The sequence below is a fragment of the Odontesthes bonariensis genome, chromosome 19 (genome assembly GCF_027942865.1).
Source record: "Odontesthes bonariensis isolate fOdoBon6 chromosome 19, fOdoBon6.hap1, whole genome shotgun sequence".
NCBI classification, from domain to species: Eukaryota; Metazoa; Chordata; class Actinopteri; order Atheriniformes; family Atherinopsidae; genus Odontesthes; species Odontesthes bonariensis.
In genome coordinates, this window is record NC_134524.1 from 11,682,467 (window position 1) to 11,703,717 (window position 21,251).

Sequence of the window (21,251 nt, forward strand, 5' to 3'; positions counted from 1 at the left end):
ATCGGCAAAAAGGATGATATAAGCCAGTAGCAGTAGCTGATGCTTATCTGATGTTGCACTGAAACTGACAGGATTAGCCTGCAGCTGCAGATTCAGCAAATATCTAGTTTAACGTCGGGTTTAACTGGATAAAAAGTCGTTTGAAACTGTTGTTTTTCACACGAAAGATCATTCACATGCGAAAGGTTGTGATAAAGGTTGGTTAATACATTTATATGAAAGAATTTGTGCTCATTCAGAGATAATGTGACGGAGAAAGACGCAGTGGGATGAAGGGCTGGAATACAAACTGCTCCGATTAGTTTTTATAATGCATGTTTATTGTTTCACTGATATCAAAGGAAGAAATGGCAAAAACACAAAAAGTATCAGCCAACTCATCCTTACCTTGGAAGCCTCTGAAACAACCATCAGGGGAAAAGATGTGGATTAAATGTTGGTGAATGCCATTTGTATGTTCATTGGATGTAATCTGCAATTTCCAAAGGGGAACAATAAAACGATCTCAAGATTTGGATACAAAGTGAAATATCTGTTTAGCTTTGTGGCACATGCAACAGGACGGGATCAGGAGGAAAATGTCAGGGAGGCTCGATTGTACCCTTTTTTTTGTTGAAAATTGAATGTAAAACAAAAAAACTGTTGTAATTAACCGCAAGTGATTGCTTTAACGAAGATGTTGACTAATGTTCTCCGTCCTCAGGCCCAGCTCAGAGAGCTCCAGCAGGTTGCTGAGGACCTTCAGATCAAATTAGAGGAACACAGAAGGAAGAAAAACGAGGCCGACCGACTCAAAGAGCAAACCGTAAAGGCGCTGGAAGCAGGGGACGGTGGTAAGAGTCTTTCCATATGAAAACACTTTCTCATTTCACAGAAATGCTCCATAGTTTACATAATTAGGCTGTTTGCATTCTTCGGTTTCAAGTTGGCTTCCATTTAATTTTCATGCTTGCACTGAACAAACCTTTTTCAGGCCGTAGAAGCTCAGGTCAGATGGTCAGGATGAAAAAATGATAGAAGATCAGAAGGAACTGTGACGGTTAAACGCAGATTGCTTTACCGCTGAAATGAAGTGACTAGAAGAGGATTGCTGAGCAACAGCATATTGCAATCCCCCCGGCCCCTTCTTTTACGTTCCTGAAACCATTAGAGGGAAGTTGCATATGAGTCACAGGAAAATTCCCTTATCGCTCCGAGCACAAGCTGGCTTGGCATTTAAGTGATGTTCTGACTCGTGCATTTGAATGTACGGAAATGTGTGGGGCTGGGTAGGGAATTGGCTCTGAGGGATTTACACTCATCAAGTGTGTGTGGGGAACACGGGCTGTAGAGATTGGCAGGGTTTAATTAGTTTAAAAGTACAATTTTTAGACCGTAGAGGGATAAATACTTAAAACACCTATCTATTGTAAATAATGAAACACAAAGCCGGAAGTATTTGTTAGGTTTTTACAAAGGTTCTTTAATCTTTTACTCTGATATGATGACATCTGCATGTAATTGTTGTACTATTAATACTTGTTGTCAGGTTTTTCACAGGCCTTTAACAAATGTGTCGGCCATTGATTTTCTATCATGTGTCAAACTTGCCCTCAAGTATAAGTTTTGGTTGCAATATAGGTAATTTGACTTTGTTGGTTCCTGAGGGCATCATCCATCATGCTTTCCACTCTGCAACTTGACTTTTGCTGGACATCACAGGCTCTCCCCCTCCAAACATCCCTGAGCCTGTCATCCTTTTCGTTCATTAGAGCTCATCCTCACGGCGTAACGGACGCCATCTTTGATTTCTTTTGGTCACTTAGAGGCGACTTGTTCTCCTTTTTTTTCCCCCCTGTTGCAGCCATTGATGTTAGTGCCTCGGATTTAGTGTTTAATTTGGAATTTTAATTCAGGAAATGGTGTGTTTTTACAGCATTTATGCACATCTAGATTTTATTTCTGGACTTAACAGGAAAGTGGAGACTGTGTTAGAGACATAAACTTCAAGTATTTTTCCAAAATGTGATATTTGCTAAGAGGTTCTTATGTGATTTGGCAAATAGATAACCCCGAGCTTACTTTTTTCATTACGGACAAGTATATGGCAGAAAAGGATAAAAGGATCTCAGATCAGCAAATATCTTTCTCTGGCTTACACAATGTCATTAAGTAAATACATTTCCTCTTTCTATCATCATGAATACCATTCTAGATTTCCCTTAAACACACACGTCTCCCAATTTATAAAATGTGTTTGCACATTATATATCAAACCTGTAAAATAACTCTCCTCAAACAATGGCGTACCCATGTGGGCAAATACTGATCTCTGAGTTATTGGTCATATACAGGAACATACACAGTTTCTTACGTTAATGTGTTGTCTTTCACTTTATGATCTTTCAATAGCCTGAGTCAAAATAGGAATGAAAAGCCAGTGGAACAAGCAAAGTAGAACTTTAACAGAATCTCCCATCACTGCTGCCGTCGCTCAGGCGTGTCTCCAGGGCTTCGCTCACAGTTATTGAGAAGTTTAAAAGGACCGGGTTATTTGTACCCTCAAAGAAAATTAGTTTCTTGTCGAGCGATGTCTGTGGTAAAGTGGAAAAGAAAAATAGAAGCATAGAAAGCTGGGGACATCAGACGTGAGAGGACAGCAAAGTAAAAGTGAGTTTTTTTTCTGTATGCAGCATATACATTTGCAGGATTTTATGCGAAATAATGTTGATCTCATCCTTTTAAAAAGTCATCATCGCATGTCTTGGGCAAATGCACAAACAATACTATTGTATACGCTGCACTTTCATTAGATAAGCAGCAGACTTGGTTCCCTTTTCTTCACACAGCATGCTTGGAAATCAGGAGCAAATCCTCAATGATTAACAAAGACTTTGTTATTCCCAAATAATGAGAAAAATGCCCTCCATGACAAGCTTTGGGTTCATATCGAGGTCAATTCTTTAATGATGGTTGTTTGATATTAATTCTGTCATTCAGAGGCCTGATATATTATATATTTATGGATATGTACATTGTTAATTTACATTATTTGTTTTTTTTTTTAAATGGAACATCCAAAATGCAAAGCTGTGCAATTATTCAGTTCACCCACAGTTTAAGGGGATTTCCTCGTGTTCCTCTTCTGTAATCCACTCAGTGGACCTGATTATTTCTTTTTTTTTTAAATATTTTTTTTTTTGCCTGACCTCCGTACAAACCACCTCTCCACTACGAGAGGACACTAACGTGCACACTAACAGGCGGCCTATAGCAAGATGTGTCAGCAGCTCATAACATGCCACAAATTGCACTTTCCACATGCAATGACGCAGCCAGTTCCTCAAAAGATCCTTTATGTTTAAATGGTGGCGCTCAAGGTTGTTTTTTTCTCCTCCTTTTTTCGTTTTAAAAAGTCTTTTTAAATGAGTGAATGAGATGGAAATGACATTTAAATACAGTTGGTGTCATATTCTTGTTATGCTCAGTGTCACATTCCATCATACAGTTCCTCCTGCTGAGCTACACCAATGGTAGTACATCAACGTTGTCAGACATTTAAAGTGTTTTCTCTTTTTGAAAGCATGCATTTGAGTGTCTGAATCTTTGGTTTGGGCCCCCTATATCTTTTTTTTCTTGATATGATCCACTGAGTCATTCTGCTGCTGTAATCCCTCAACTTTAAATGCGGTTGTGTCTCAGTATTTACGCTGTGTCCTGTTTCTTTAGTCTAGCAAAAGCTCAGTGCGAAAGCTGAACCCTTTTGATCTGATTCCATTTCTAAGGATTTTTATTCCATATAAAGATGTCATTTTCTCCCTGCAAATATTGCTTTTAGTGTAGTAAAGACAACAAAATATGCATTTTCTTTGCCTTGGAGTGCAGAGCCCACAGCAACAAAAGAAAGCTATGTGTGGATAACATGGTCTGCAGATCCGCAGACTCCTGCTGATATGTTCCATTTTCTCTGTTCTCTATGTGCCTCTCTTATTTTATGAGTGCGCTCTGATATCACCAGGGCAACATGGGTGGATGACTGATGGTGTCCATTAGTAAACACAGCCTCCTATATGTGCCAACGGCCTAAAGAGCCAATGTCTTGAAGCTCCTTCTCCTCCCTTTTCTCCCCTGCCCTCCTACTCTCTCCTCCTTTATTTTCCTCTTTTCTCTCCCATCTTCCTCTTACCTTTTAACCCCCTCCACCTACACCCTCTCCATCTTTTTAGTTCTGTCCTCCTCTTCTCCCTTCTCCATCTATCCTCCTTACGGTTGTTTTTCATAGCTGCAGCTTTTCAGTCGAGAGAGGGATGAGACCATCCCCTTCCTCCTGGTGCACTCATTTTTGCGAGACGGCAACCAGAGGATGGGTTGAGAATGTCAGCCATTAGGTTGGGAATAGAGAGCTATTCAAACAAAAGAATGGGCTGCTAATATGACAGATGTTGTGTGCATTGCAGCAGAATATTAGCAAATCTTGTCTCTCCCCCCCCCCCCCCCTCCCCCTCTTGTGGTTGAGTAGAGTGAACAGCGGATGTGAAGAATGTAGCTTTTCTGTTGACATTTGAAGCTTCTTGTCATGTTGTGGGTGTCAAATACGGGTGAATCTTTCAGAATCTCGAATCTTTTAAAACTTCTAATTGTAAAGACTGCTTTGCTTCATAACTACGGATTAAAGGCTCATTTCAGTAAAGCTGGATTTAGGAAATGGGGTGTATCGTTTTTAATTTTTAATTTTTTTTAAACATCCTGACAGAACACATGCACAAGCGCTTTGTACTGTACGCTCTGAAAAAAAATGCTAATTTCACGATTAGCTTTTCCGTAATTAGTACGGAAAGGTAATTGCAGCGGATGTGCAATTAGCATAATGTAAAGTGCTTTTCCCCAGACTTAGGGGCCAATCAGTTTGCCCCTTTACATTCTCCGTCTTGCTGATGATTTGGGAGATGCTCAGCGCCGCAAATAAGAGAACTTCCTCTCCCTTCCACTTCAATGAATGCGATTCACAAAATGAATCAGTTGGGGTCACATGCTCGCTGGAAAGGGGGTTGAGGAAGTTTTTGCATCTCCTTATAATCTGCCTGTGAATATGAATGGGAAAGAGGGAAATCACTGTTGTACCAGCCGTTAGAGCACAAAGCCTCCTGATTGCATTCTGGACTCTGACATGCTTTTTTTTTTTTTTCCCTACAGGGAAACCAAATGTTCTCGCACAGCATGACTGACTCATTGCCTGATTGCCCTCTCCTCTCTCCTCTCCTCATATGTTTAAATCCAACTTTTTTTTCCTTCCTCTCAGTTTGTATTGAAATTGATTAGTATTGATAGCAGTGATTGGTGATCAAGAACAGATCCCGCGTAGTTTTCTGAAAGTTATTGCTCTTTTTTTTTTTTTTTTTTTCATGACTTGTTTTCATTAGAAAAGCTAGCTGGTTTCTTTTTAAACATTAACACATTTATGGATATTATGTTTCTTTTTCAGCACTCGGACATCAGAATAACACAGTAACCAACATTTTCCTGTTACTGGACAGCGATAAAGATGGCGGGTAAGAATCATAAGGACTATTTCTGGTTAAAACCCATTAGATTGATTCTCCTTCTGCATTTTTCCTAAAGTTTTTGTTTGTGGCTTCATTGTAAATAAATGTACAAGCCACTGACGGTAACATAGAAGGATACAAAAAAAAGTAGTAATATATAGTAGTTACTATATATAGTATAGTTATTGGTGAAAGTATTACACAACAAATGGGCAACAAATTCCCACTTTTGTAAATCTTTTAAGCTCTCAAAAGAAACTTAGGTAATGCACTAAGTTTAACAAAAGTGGCATAAAAGATGAGTAAGATAAAAAGATACCAGAGTTGCCACTTGCTTTTATATTGCTTGTCCTTTCGAGTAATAGTTGTTATATGCTATATGAATTACGCTTGTTAGCTCCACCTTCTGAGTAGCTGTGAAGTCTCATCAGTTTGAACTCCTACACCTTCTCTGTCCGCATCATACTTAGAAAAAAAGCTTTACTCTCATTGTTCCATCTTCAAGCTCAGTAGGCTGTTGTATTGCCACCTAAGTTAACTAACTCGCAGTCATGATCAGCGTTGGATGTTGGTCGATGATGCAGAGGACAAAAACAAAGAGAGCACATGATATATGAGGAGCCTAACTGTCCTCTTCAAGCTTTTTCTCCACCCTCACATTCCTCACTTTCCCACAACATGCTTGGAAAAAAAAAAAAAAATCAATACTGCTTATCTAACTGGGCATATTTTGCCAGAATAGGAGAAGCTGGGTATAGGTAGAACTGGAAGGGCCATAAAACATATGGCTGCTTCGAGGGCGAAATGCTTGTACAGCATTTTTGTCGGCAGTAGGTGCTCTGTGCCCGTTTATGTATTCCTTCACTGCACTGGATGTGTACCATTATTCAGTCCCTCTGTGCCCCCCCAATCCCTCCCTTCACGCCTCTGAAACCATCCATCCGCTCCGTCCAAAGCGCTCTCTCCATGAGCTGTGTTTAAACAAACACATTACTAAGCTGAAATATCTGCAAGTGCGTGCATTTCTCTAGTCACTGTCTCAGACTGTCAGCCATTTGATTTGGTGAGCTGGCTATCTTGATGCAGGACATGTATCGATGCTCATTTGAATAAAACAGGAGGCAAAGGCTGTGTAAATGTATGCCTGCAAGGCTTTGCAGCTCGCAGGCCAAAGTGCCGAGCTTGATTTAGTTGCGTTCTGATAAATGCAAAGTCAAAAATTATACCTGATTCTTGCAGTTGCCAGTCAATTTGCTGACTGGATTAATATGCACACTGCAGAACCTTAATGTTTGTCTGGCCTTATCCCTATTGACACTTATCAAAACATTACCCCATTGTAAATTCACTCCATTTGAATTGCAAATGATCTTTAATGCATATTCACAGATGATTATTCTCCCATTTATATTGTCTAAACTAATTTTTGTGTCCATTTAGTCGAATCAAAAACTGGCTCTTGACAGAAATTGCCACCATTTATTTCCACCCACATAAAGAAATTCTCTAAAACATCATTACTCCATCATAAGTGTGTTTTGATATACTAATCAACACAGTGGAAAAATTCGTTTCCTCCTGACTGGTTGTTTCGGTCAAACCGTGAGCAGGTGTTTTTTTTTTTTTTTTTTAAAGGTTCTACGTTAAAGCCTTTTTTTTTTTTTTTTTTTTTAATTTGCACTATGCTTATCAATGTAAAATTTGGTCTTCCTCACCATTATTTCGTCCCAAACCTTCCCATGCACTGCACACAAGTGCAGCCCACTGTGCCAGCTGGCAGGCAGTTGGCAGCCCAGTGCAGGATTAACTGCTACCAGTATGCTGGCCTATAAATAGAGCCTACCAACTGCTTCAGGAAATGAACCATGATGGAGCCTCCCAAAGGCCTACGAACAGGTTGTGCTTTTTATCCACTCCCCTCTGTCAGGATTTATCACTGTGCGAATCTGCGAGTTCCTTAATATTCATTGCTTGATTCCACAGTGAAGCCTACTATAAGTGTGTGTTGCAAAGCTCGTGCTTTTAGGATGCAGCGGTCTAGATGCGTATAAATGTCATCAGTGATTGAGGCCAAAGCCAATTTTCTTCCCACCAAATTTTCCGAGCTGTTGTTCTGCAGCCGCTGTGCAGCTTCACAATGGTGAAAGCCATTGTTACTCTCGAGCACTTACCCCTAGCATTGATCCTCTGTAGTGGAACAAGCTATTCGCTTTGTATGTTTGCCTGCACTTCCGCTTTTGATGGACTCCTGGGATTGATTCTGACTATGCAGTCATTATCTCGGCTCAGTAGTGGTAGTTTAGCTGTAACCTCTGGAAGGAAGACACCGGTGTGGAGAAAAGACTGATGACAAGACTGAAGTGTTGTAGGAAAAGAAGTAGCGTGTGGATATCATCTGGTATATTGTGCTGTTTAAGACAGGCAGAAGGACAGAGAATTGCTCATCTAAATGCCAGTTGAACTCTAAGTGAAGTTTATTTTTAGTTTGATATGCAATCGGTTAGTTCTCCAGAGTCCATGAATAGCAGAGAATTAACTTCACATTATGCGCTTTTGGTAAAAGAATGCACAATTTATTTGATTTGTTTCATCTTTTTAATGAAATTTTTAAAGCCCCTCGCAGCATGCGAGGCTGAAAGTCTCTCATGGAGATACATACCTTGTGAACAGGCCGCTGGTGTCAGAATAGCTGGTGATGACCTTGATATGCTCAGCACATCCTGATAAGATCAGCCTATAATATTCATCAAAAAAGCTGTGAGGAATACTAATATGCTTACTTTGTAACCCCCCACAGTATATCGGTGAATGAAGTCAAGGCTAAAGTGGTGCTCGTCCACGATGAGCAGCGAGTTCTCTCTGAGGATGAAGCACTGGTATGTTGTTTATTCATGAAGTTCATTCTACAATTTTACAGGTAGGATTTCCTTTTGATGACTCTTTGATGTTGACTCCACAGTGCAGATTTCCCTGTGCACACCACCATGAAGGCCATTAGAAATGTTTGGTCATACCTGACTTTACTGCCCAGCGGTGTGCTGCGCTATATTTAATCATTATTTTAAACCCCTTAGCAGCCATTTCTTAATGACTTTTCAGACACTGGAGATTGCAAGCCCTTTGAAATCCCTTTCATAGCCTTCCTCTGATTTACAGGCATCAGTTGGGTTCACAGTTGCTTAAAGGAGACTTTTGGTTGTTGAGGAGTTAGAGTAGTCATTACCTCAGAATTATCATCAGCTGACGAATCAACTTTAACTTCACGGAATACAAGGTTAACCTGATGCACTGTCTAAAAGTCTTAATTGGAAGGTATGTGGAAAAGAGCAGGCGCTTACCCCGAAGAGCAAGTGAACAGAGCGGAGCCTGATTGTAAAGGAAACTTTTGCTGTAGTTAGTTGTGAGAAGACTGAAAAACTTCTTCACCAGGCGAAGCTGTTAAAAGGAGAACTACAGTTCTGATTTGAATGCTGCTGTTGACACATTCGCACAAGCGTGGTTTATTTTTTAAACTGTCATTTTGTTCCACATTCACGCCCATCATGATGTGATGGTGTAGACGTCACACAAATATTAAGATTAAGATCAGATTTATTGATCATGCATACACACAAAATTTGTCCTCCGCTTATGGTTGGCACCTGTTGACACACACATGCACAGGATCACACACTCATACAGACAACTTGGAGCGGTGGGCAGCTATTCACAGCCCGGGGAGCACGGGGGTATGGTCATCAAGGGCCCCTCAGCCGTGACAAGGACTGACACCCTTCCAGCTTTCAGTTTCACCAATCTTTTTGAGTGGCGAGAGTGGGAATCAAACCGCCAACCTTACGGTTATTGGACGACTGACTCGAGCCATGTCCGCTCCCGACAACAGAAACTGAGACCTCTGGACACAATGGTGGAGATGACGATGAAACGATGGAAGCTTTTGCATCATATTTAGCCGAAACATTAAAGCTGCCGTCGGCAGGTTTTCAAAATTCCGAGTCTAAAGTCGGAAAATTCGAACTGATACAACTTTCAGGTCCCTCCCCCTCTACCAAGCTCCAAACCGCCCCCCCAAACCCCTCCCCCTCTGTGGACGAGGTTGTGCACGTGAGTTCACACCAGTGTGCGCGCACACAAGCTGGGGCAGACTCACGCTCAGCATGGAAGACGTGGTTGGTGACTGTTCTGCTCAGATAATAGATTAATAATAAACCTAACGTGATTGGTTAAAAACAGCCGGTTTTTGCAAGCACGATTACAGGCTTTAGAGGGAGCCACAGAATTCGGGATTTTTCCTAAACAGCCTATTTAATATTCTACTTCCAGAATCCCATGACAGTTCAAGCTAATATGACTAAAAAAAAGTTGCCGACGGCAGCTTTAAATAATTGCATCCTTCTTGTTTTTGGTTCCCGGCACCGTGGCTTCCTCTAGCAAACGATGAAGCTTCTGGTTTGTTTATATTTACCCTTTGTACTGAATCACAATCTGTCACTTTCAGTAACAGTTCCATCCATCGTCTCAGTCCAAACAGCAAAATATCTGCACTTACTTTCCGCCGCTTCTGTTCTTCTTCTATATTCGTTTTGATAACAAGGCAACCGACCTTCTGTTTCCACTGGCCTGCATGTGTGTGGTTTATGTGAATGGTCACTAATTTTGTGTTTTGTGGCTTGTTGTTACGGACGGATACGTCTTCCTAATCTGTGCCAAAGCCCTGACATAATAAAACGTTACCATATCAGTGCGGCTGCAGCCAGAGCTGAGTTCTTTAGGAGCTGGCACTGTAGACAGTTGTTGGACCTAAAACCCACACGCAGCTGCTAATGTAGGCCGAATGCAACCAACCTATGCAGCATCAGGCCTGGCAAGGCGGATTCTATTCTGATTATGATCTTGTGAGAATCCAGCCGCCTTTCAGGGCAGGTAAAAAGTGGTGGTAGAAATTTGCATTTATCTCACTTGGTCAGTGTGTTGGAGAGATTCAAAATTACAATCTGCTTACTGCATGCCAAGATTTTTGTGTCTTGTTTCGGTAAATTGTCTGCCTGCCTGGGCTCAGCGCTGTCTCTTCTTTTACAAGTGGGTTCCCACCACACTCATTTGAATTCTAAACGGGACAAATACAGTTTCCTAACAGTCAATTTCCCCCCCCTCAAGTTGCTATCTGCGAGAATGCGGCTGCCTGTTTCACTTCAGGGCTTGTTGAGCTTCCATCTAACCAGACAGAACATATCGACTGTAAATAAGATGGCTAAAACTCAGATTTTCCTCTCACTCTTTCCCTTTCCTGTTTCTCTTTTGCTCCCATAAATTGCAAACACACTGATACGCACACATCTTAACAGAGATCTCTCAATGTAGCACAGGAATAGCTGAGCTTGTGAGTATGCTTGATACTTAGCTCAAAATGTTTACAGATATGTTTGAATAAAAAGTAAAAGAATAGATCGATCTCGTGTTTGTTCATTATTAGTATCAGACTGTCCTCCAATCCGGCATCGGCTTGCTTAAGTTAGCCGTGGGCATTTGTTTGGAGATTAATTTCTTGGAAGCAAATAGAAAAAAAAAAACCTAAACAAAACAAGCAGCTTCAAAGCTGGAAGCCACATGAAAGACTCATGAACGGCAAAAATCTGTGTGCATTTCTTACATCTGCTAGTTAATGGGGAGACATCCCTAATGAATTCAGCTGCGTCTGAAGAGGGGTGAATCAGTATGAATCTCCATGAACATGAAAACATGTACTTAACTGCAAACCCTGATCAAGATCCGTACATTAAACCAGACGCCATTGTTTAACCGACAGTTTACATTTGAGGATCTGCACCCTGTTAGTGCCTTAACTGAGCAGTGAGATGCATGTTTAGAAGAAGTTCATACTTATCTGGGTAATATTCAAAATTTTAAATCTTAATACAGCAGCAAACATAGCAGCAAATTCATAAGAAATGGCAGAGATGATCTTACTCGAGCGTGAAGCATCTCTCTCTGTGTGCTGCAAATTCTTCTTGGGTCGAGTAGCGTCTTAGCTTTTTATCCACTGAATAAACTTAATTTTTCAGTTGGAAAAGACTCCAACGAAGAGGTGGACAAGATAAGACTCCAAATTGGTCCGTGTGATCAGAAAAAGAAACATTCATGAGCTCTTTGAAAAGCTGCAGCTTGGTTTCATTTTCTGTTTTTCGCTGCGTTTGTTGTTACTGTAGCTCACCCCTTTAAGTCTCTGAGCAACGTACAGATAATAAGGTCAGGTCGTTCTCTACAGTTGCCCTTGCGCATTCTTTGCACACAAAATGAGTTCTTGCAACCATTTCAGGAGGAGAGCCTGGCTCTCAGGCATGCTTGTTGCAAGAGAATGTGCTGTGGTTCATAAATTTGTTCTAAACAGCGAAAACACCTGAAAATGAACAATTTCAGCGGTTAGATTCCTTAATGTTGTCTTTCCGGTTAGATATGGATGTTGGCAACTCTGTGTCAAATGACCCTCCTTCTTCCCAATCATTTGTATACTTTTGCAGCAGCGGCATGTAGAAAGCTTCCTCTGCCGGCACAGCCGCTCAGCACAAACAGGATGTGATTGAATGGTCTTTTCTTTGTGTATGAAAGTTAGATGAGTGAAATGATCTCGAAAATATCTCCGTATCTCATCCGTGATTAAAAAGCCGGTTGAACAATGTGCTGCAGGTGCTTTGTAGTGTGGGATGCACTGAGATAATTCGTCCCAAACATTTATAATGATTCTCCTTCCGACCAATCAGATTATGGCTCACTTGCATCAATTTAAAGTATAGTCATACAGTTCATGCGGCCACACTAATTGGAATTCTTATCTGGTTAGCTATAAATCTCAATGTTACAACCATTCGCTTCCCCCTATTGTGTCTGTTCATATCCCTCTTGTTATCATTATTTTAGATTAACAACCTTGGTAATAAAATAGTATTTTCATTAAGTTTGCTAGTCGTGTGTGTGACTTGAATGAAATAACACGATATGAAGTGATGGAGCGAAAAGTTCAGGGCTTCAGTGCCCTTGAGGAATCGGCTTTAAAAATTTATTTTTTGCAGATTTCAAAGGAAAACTCACCTGTAACTGTTTTGAAATGCTGCATTCAAATGTGGCCACCCTCCTCTTTTGCAGATCTAAGCAGTAAATCAGAACAATGAAATGAAATTTACTGGTTGTGTTAAAGAACAAATAATCATCACCTCCACACAAGCCTGTAGGAAGGCGCTGCATTGTTGGACCAGGCCTGCTTATGTTGGCACGAACAGGAGGTAAATTGGGAATTTGATCTGATTTCTTTGTTGTTGTTTTTTCTAGTTCTATGAGCCGTGCGTCATCAGCTGTGTCCACACGAGCACAGCAGAAAGGTTGCAGCCTAAAAATGTCTCAAATGCAGCAAAATAAGCAGAAACAAGAGGAATAATCTAAGTGCTCTAAAGGAGTACAACACCATATGCTTCTACTGGGTCTTAGGACATAGTCAAGATTACTTGGATTACTTTTGTGTAAGTCTGTTTTAAAATTCATGTTGTTGTGATGCCAACTGCAGAACTGGTTCTATATGCTGTTTGTTCCCTTTTTCTGTGTGTCTGCGAGCATAAGGAGCATAAGGAGCAGAAAGAGCTATCAGTGCTCAGTTGTAATGTCTGAAGACTTGATAAGTTTTCCTCTGTCGCACTCAGGAATAGGGATCATACAGTTTTTTTAAGTTCTTATTGAATTTGTTTCATTTTCACATCTTTTTATTAGTTTCCCCCGCTTCTTTTCCCCTTTCTCTTAAGAAGCTTTGCCCTCAGAAAATTCAGTTTCCACTTCAGCGGCCCAGATAATTCAAGAACCAAGAGGATTTTCAGGAGAACAATTTGATGATCAAAGGAAGCACTGTGCTCAAAAGGGAAAAGGGATACTCTGAAGTGGCTCTCCCTCTGTGTTCTGTCATTATCTTATCGCTTTTCATTCCTGTAGAAACCGCTGTAAATGTAGGTTCACTCCTATTTAGGTAATCATTGATACAGGAGACCGAGAAGAAGAAGGTGAAGTAAAATGAGATATAATTTCAGTCCTCCAAGAGAAAGTTTTGCACAAAAGTGAGCTCTTAGCAACCCTGTGAGGAAGGAGAACTGTCCGATGTTTGAGCATTAACTATAGGACGATACTTTCTCAGAACCACCAATGTGTGACCAAGCTTGGACTGCAGCAATGTGCCCGTGAAAAGAGCAACAGACAAAAACACATATGTGTCAGAGGTGAATTTCACTTATCCACTTTCTGCCTGCTCGCATCTCCTCTAAAGCCCTGTACTCAGTCTACCAGAAACGGAGAGATTTAGAACATCGCGTGCTTTCGTTTTTCTTTTGAGCTAAAGAAAAAAAAGTCAATGTGTGTTGTTCATGCATCTTTTAGTTGTGATAAGAAGTAGAGCAAAATTTCAGGGAATTTTGAGCGTGTATGTGTGGGGATGGAAAGGAAAAATGCTATAGGTGTAAGCTGGGTTGGGATTTCTTCCGAAATCTTTATTGTTTTAAAGTTTTAGAATTATTGGGGGGTTCCTATAGACATAGAGGAGCTTACTTAAGTTGTTAAAAAGGCATAAATAACGACAGCACAGCTTCTGTGGTGTATCTGGCAGGTTTTTAGTGGTCCATGATACTTCTTTGGCATCAGTAACTATCTTCAGGAATTCTGTGTGAGACCAGATGCTCCATATATCAGAGCCTGTGTGGAAGGCAATGATGATGTAGAGCCTAAACTGGTTGTAACTGGGCTTTCTGTGCCAATTTAACACGTCAGATTTTTCTTTCATTTCTATAAGGTTTAACCTATATGACAGTGAAATCTCAAATATCTCGAATTATGGATTAAGTGTCACACACTGTTTAGTGGGTCAGGCTGCTTGAATTATTGAGCAGGTTTAAATATAGGAAATTCAGGAATATTGTGTTTTTGTCTTGGTATTTCAATACTTTCCCTTTGGGATAAATAAATATGTTTCAACTAAATATAAGTGAAATGAGTGGAAAAAAGTCTTCTTTTCAAGTTTTTTTTTACTGATTTAAAATATAAAGCCAATAATAAAGGCTTTCGGTGGTTTGAATGGCAGGAAGCATGGCTCACATGTTACATAGTTGCAGTACGAAGAAATAACATACGAGACAAGTAGAATATCAGCTTTATTAGAGACGTTAAAATGAAAAATATTAAAGTTGTAACAAACTCATTAACGGTTGTCCACCACAAACCTTAAAAATCAACTTTCAAATCTATGAAAGTTGTTGTGTTTGTAAAAATATAAAAGATTAAATGTTTATTGTAGAGGAGACATTTAGCTGAGGGGCTACATTTGATTTATGTGGTTAGGTTTACCCTCTTAAAATAAAAAGATATCTGAGGTGGAATACCCTGATGGAGATTACACGTCCCCGCTTGTTTGCAACCCCATTCAAAGCTTGTGCATATTAGGTTTACATTTTTTCACATCATATCGTAGCTGATAAAAGTCAGTTTACTGGCTGTTTTGGAGCCTTTTGACCACATTGGATGACATTTATTGGCAGGTGTAAGTGGCACATTTGATCATCAAGTATCATAAACACTCATGAATTAGTCAGACAGACAGCGGACGCACATATGAACGACTGAAAATGCTGAAAATAATTGTAGTGCTTTGAACTGCAGCAGCAATTTTGAATTCTCAATCAAAATGTAAATGTCTGCAGTGGTGAGTGGCTTTAGCTGTTGGATTATTTCGAATATAGTTATGTGTTTTCTGTCGTGTACATTTTTCATAAAGATTCCTTGATTAAAAGCCCTAAAGATTACAAAAAAGACTGATGATAGAACTAATGTGCTGCAGCTTTAGAGGGTAACATGGAGCAATTTTAGAATAATTGTGAATAAATAATGGGGGGAAAAAAACAAAACAAAAGCTGCATATCAAAACTAAGCCGGAGCTTGTTTTGAGCTATATATCCGTTATGAAAAACCTTCTCTTAGCTGTTTATCCACCTCTGACATTCTTCTGTCACAGTGACAGCTTGACAGCATCCCACAGAGCCTCAAAGCACCTGCAAAGCAAACAGGCCTGACATGACTTTAGCCTCCCATCTCGGCAACAAGCCTCCCTTGATGTTCACATCAACATCCACTGATTCGCACAAAACAATCGGCGGGTGCCTCACGTTGCCCTCCCACCCCTCGTCACTGCCGACCAAGGTCGGCCTTTCAGCCCAGCTCTTCACACCATCTGTTTGAGCTGGTTGACATTTGGCCCCTGCCAGCACTGAAATCTCACCTCGAAAGGGGTCTGACATGTTTGCATTCTGTTTTTGTTTTTTTTTGCATCGTGTGCCAACATGACAGATTTTAGATATGTTTTACCTGAAAGGCAGCAAGTAAAAATCCTCATAAAATGTGCAAAAATATTTGGGAGGCGAGAGGTGGTGATACCTGCTGAGTCGGTTTAATTATTGCTTTTGACTTTGGGTGCCACTCGCCTGCAGCTTATTAGTTCTACAGGCCAGGTATGATTGTGACTGTAAGTGTTACGGATTCAGTCGGCCGCGAAGCCTCCTGTCGGATGGACACATGAAAACGAAGGCAGCCATTGTCGTACATCTTTCTTGGTGGTGTCTTGTCAGCCTCCAGAAGGGGGCAGCAGGCCTCTAAGATGAGTAGGAGCTAATGGAAAAATGGAAAGTCACATTCACAGGTCATTTAATCTCTTTGTTTTGTCACGGGCTTGGGCCTCTGGTGCTGTTTTCCTACTTTACTCTCTCTCTCTCTCTCTCTCTCTCTCAAAAAAATAAATAAAGATGTATCCTTCCTGTACAGATAATTCTCATCTGCCTACAATCACTCTTCTGTTTTCATACAATTGTATGATAGTTTTATAAGCTTGCAGTAATTCAAGGATTAAATGTACATTCTCATGTGGCTGAATGTGATTGTAGGACTCCATATTTTTATTTCCATCCTTTTTTTCTTGCGTTTGGAAAGTTTAACATCTTTCAGACCTGAGCCCTACTCAGGATTCCATTCTTACTTAATTGACTGGATGTAGGACAGGATTTTACTGAACTGGTATATGTGCAAGCTATCATCATTGTTTGCTGTCGGTTTATACAGCAATTGCTGTGCATCATACAGAGCTTCCGTTGTAAATTTGCAGTAAACTATGGTGGAAAGAGGAGAGCGATTCTGGTGGTGAAGGATGATGGTCAAAAACAATTCTGCTTTTTCAACAAGATTATAGTCTTGTTAGAGAAGCTTGCTGTGTATGTGAGGCTAAAGCTGGAGGGATTGGTAAAAAGGGTCTGTTCTGTACCTTTACCCCTCATTCATCACCTGCCGTCACACGCCTCACATTTTAGCTTCCTGGCAGGAGTGCTTTCAAGTTGTATAATACAAAATGACAAGCTGAAACGAGGGTAGTAGCTATGAGTTTTGTTAGAGCTGAGGTTGAGAAAACTTTCCACCTGGAAATAAAGGCAGTAACGTGTCATGCTCTTTTAAGCTGGGAGGGTGGCGAGGGGCTCCAGGGGGAGAGGGTGCACCCAATCGGGGTGGTAATGAAAGAGTTTTATATGTCTTAGACTATGCACCCTGACACTGCTCAGCCTTCCTCTCCTCTGCGCCTAATCTTCTCCACACTCATCTTTTGTTATGTAACTGTCAGTGTTGGATGCGCTCAAGGTTGCTCGGGTGCTACAGTTAATGGAACCAGTGGGAGGTCAAAGGCAAGAGAGGGAAGGAGCAGAGTGAAGAGGGATCATTTTGTGCTGCTCCAACAAGTCTTGGAAGAGGTGTTTTATATCAAGAGCTTGCCTGTCTCTCATCTAGTTTCCTGTGAGGCAACTTACTCTGTCGTTACTGCTTATTTGAAAACTAGAAAAGACAAAGTGCAATGGAAAAAAAAAAAGCTTCAGATTTAAGGAATATGAATCACACAGCTGTGTTTGTACCACTTTGACTCCATCTCAGGAAATTCTGTCTTACAAGCTGCTCTGACAAACCAGCCTTTAAGCGAGCTCAAGGCAATCATGTGTATTTTTATCAGCTTTAACCACTTGACAAATACTATTGACGCTGCAACGGGGTAACTGCAGCTCTTGAGAACAGAGTACACAATGTGCAGAGAGCAACATCCAGACATCCACGTTCTCTGTGGCAGACTTTGTTCATTCATCCCACATGAATGCATCGATCGGTGATCTTTGACTTAATCCAATGTACATAAACACTATTTTAGATTATGCTAAACATCAAAAGTACACAACTGTTTTATTATGTGTACATGGTTTCATTTTAAAACCAACTCTATATCACCTATAGAGTTGGTTAAGATGCTCATAATCATGTGAGCTCCTCATCAACAAGCTACAAACAAAACTGGAGAAAGGTATGTTTTTTTTTTTTTTTGTAGTCAAACCAAACAAACTTTTGCTTTTTAAATGAAAAAATCGAAATATTTGCAACTGTGATGATTTTGTGCTGTGCATAGGAGTTGGCTGCCTTGCTGGAAATATGCAGCTTTTCACCAAATTCAGCTTGTTTTTGTCAGTCCTTTTTTCATGCTGTGGTCAGCGGAGTGCTGTAGAGATGACAATAGATGTGTACCTGTGAGTACCACAAGCCACCTTGAGTTTTACCAGTTTTAATCGAAAGATGCATAAGATATTGTGTCTGACAAGACGGTAAAGTGAATAGTAAAAAAACAGGACTGATTTAACATTGCAAACAGTTTGTTTATGTAGTCATGCAGTCTGAATCCATTAGGGCAGTGACTCTTAAAGGAAAATCAAATATGACAAAGTGCACAACGTAGGAAAAACACGTGTTTAGTCAAAGTTTCCATCCATAAACTTGGCTGTTTTGAACGTGGACAACAGAGAATCTGGAGAATGAGATGCAAGCTAACTGCTGTTACAGGAAGAATCAGGAAGAATCAGGCAATAATAATAATAATAATGTGAAGTGAAGCAGCTCGTCCAGTCCAGTCCCATCACCAGCATTCTGCACTTGTCTGCTTCTGGCCGAACATCAGTTCGGCTGGGTCCGGATCCATTAAGCTACCTTGGAAGGAGAGGTTACAAGCAATTCACTTCCACGAAAGAGGTCTTCACCACCTCTTCTCCTTATCTCGGCTGAATTTGGTTCTTGACATTGGGAAAGAATTTTTCTGAATAGTTCGCTGGCAGTCCTTCCATGCGTTGGTCCTCAGACCAGGCCTCGCAGCATCAGTTCCTGTTTAACTTCTTCCACCCTCTGTCTGAACACCAACTCCAGAAACCACCTTTTCAGAATGGGTATGATGCAACACACAAATAGGGAGAACACTATCAGTATTACCAATACTGATATTCCCACCTCAAGTGCCATAGCTCCCCAATTCCCTGAAATGCCTTCCAGGTCACTGCACGGCCAGTCACTGCCGCCAGCATTATTCTTCAGCACACACATCAGGTCTTTGAATTTACTCATAGCAGTTTTGAAAGTCCCGTCAGGTGCAGTGTTCCCAGGCGTAAGTGTGCAACACCTTTCTCCAATCCTATGGCACACAGGATTTTCCCAACAACAATGGTTTGTGAGATCCTCTTATACTTCCTGATATCACTCTGCGCGTACGTGGCCAAAGCCCAATCTCTGCCCGGCACCACTGTGTCTGAGATTGCTGCAACGTCTTCGTCATCATCTCGACACAGAGCATTCTGACCCCAAACAATATGTGGTGCGAGCAGCGTCAAGGCCCTGCTTTCCCCCACATTACGTGCACTACCGGAGTCGCCAAGAATGGAGGATGGAGCCATGTTATTGGTAATGTCTGTCTTTTGAAGTGAAGCTTTCTTTAACCGGGCTTTAAAAGTTAAAGTTTAGGGATCATTAAAATGCGACTTCCACCAAGCGTCGTATATTCCTGCAGCCACTGCGAGGAACAATGGAACTGCCTCTTTCTAATACTTCTCTCTCTTCTCATATGGCTGTTTCTCATTACGTTTTATTTTGGTCCATGAACTTTGGCGGCAGAATTACAGATAATAGTTTGATATGATTATGTTTTCTGCTTGAAGTAGATAAAGGGTAGTATTGAATTATGATGCAGTGCACTTATTTACTCAATGTCACTGTTTTTTGTCTTGTCCAACATATATCCTGTTGATGATGAACCTTGAACGCATCTGTTTGCAGATAAACTGCACAATTCAGTATTTGTTTCTGAATATCAAGTCACATCAAATGTCCTGTGATACTGGACAGACCTCTGGCTCCTTAAGGAACATCTTGTTGTGGAGCCTCATCTCGTTTGTGGGGAAATTGTTGATGTGTTTTGTGTTTCCATGGTGATCCCGTCGTACAGCACATAAGACAATAGAGGAAGCTCTCAAAGGCCGGAGGGGCACCAGAATAGTGCGTGTCCTCAGCGTTTTAGCTATCACGACGCATGGAGGAGTTACACAACCTGACGTTCAACCTGAGAATGTTTCCCCCCCCCCCATCATCTCTGGGCTTTTAAGACTGGTAAAGATTGGGCTTGCTAGCAAAGGGATGACATACAGAATGACAAAACTCCTGTGTCTGTCTGTCAGGCTTGCTCTTTATCCGACTGACATTTGCTGGCTCAGGCTCATCCAGGCTCTGGAGAAGCCAGGGATAAGAGTCAGACACAGATGGCTTTTTCCCTTGCAGTTCTGTCTAGCACAAGATTCAGAAGGGGCACAAAGTATTTCCAAATCCTCATCCTGTTTTCACCAATTCTCAGAAATATAATTGAGTTCTTGCACACTGCAATGGTTTTTGTACCATGTTGCAGTGTTTTTAACTCTGTGTCTGTGCTGACCCAACCTACTGGTGATTAAGACTTGATAGGGCTGTTACTTCAGCTGAGACGTTTCTTGTTCTCAGAGTGAGTCAAAAGAACAATGCAAGAATGCCTTGTGCCATTTAAAACTGATGAGCCAAAGCCAGCATGAAGGAGGAGAGGGGAGGTGTAGGTGTTAAATTGATTGGCGAGAGGAAAAAAAAGCATCTGCTTTGGAATAGCTTAACAGTTGCCTCAGAAGCACGCCTGCTATTGTTTCCAAACAAGAATACCCACTTCTGTGTGCCGAGGAGTGTCGCCTTCAGAAAAATTTGTGAGAGGGATTGAAGTCGTTGCATAAGAAACATTTAGAGACATTTTTTTCTGCAGCTTTCAGACCTTGATCTGTTTTTTTTTCACTTTTTTGTCACTGCTTGCTTCAACTTCTTTTCTGTTCTGCAGGCAGTTCAGAGTTGATATGTGGGCAGAGAACAAAAGATGCAAGATGTGGCGTTAGAGTCGGCAGCTGATCCAATGACAGCGAGGCGAGAGGGTCCCAGGTGTAGTCATGACTCAAGTAGCACTCCAAGATTCGTGGTTGTGATTGAGGGGGGCAAGGAGCGAAAGAGAAGCACGGGGGCATCATGGGAGCTTGCGTCCCGTGTGACAAGCTGCTCGCTGTGTTCATACTCCCTGACAGCAGGAAAAGCAAAGAGACACGACATCCGAAACCTCTGACCTCCACCATAGTGAGACCGGACTCAGATTTCTGTTACTGAACAGCAGTAACCGTGCATGACTGTGCACCTCTCCTGCCTCAAAGTTTGGTCCAACTGTGACACATCAGTTAAAGTGTCAGAACTTTTTAGAACAAAGGGGCTTTGCAAGATTCAAATCAAAACATTTGATAACAAAAGCATCTGAATTCA

At 41.1% G+C, this 21,251-nt stretch overlaps 1 protein-coding gene across 1 annotated transcript in view; it reads left to right on the forward strand.

Moving 5' to 3' along the window:
* LOC142368422 (glucosidase 2 subunit beta-like) overlaps nucleotides 1-21,251 on the forward strand; it is a 132,852-nt gene that overhangs the window by 10,689 nt on the left and 100,912 nt on the right. Inside the window, exons 6-8 of the mRNA XM_075450578.1 lie at nucleotides 704-833; nucleotides 5,462-5,528; nucleotides 8,320-8,398. Coding sequence (XP_075306693.1) covers nucleotides 704-833; nucleotides 5,462-5,528; nucleotides 8,320-8,398 — 276 coding nt within the window. The remainder of the gene's footprint in view (nucleotides 1-703; nucleotides 834-5,461; nucleotides 5,529-8,319; nucleotides 8,399-21,251) is intronic.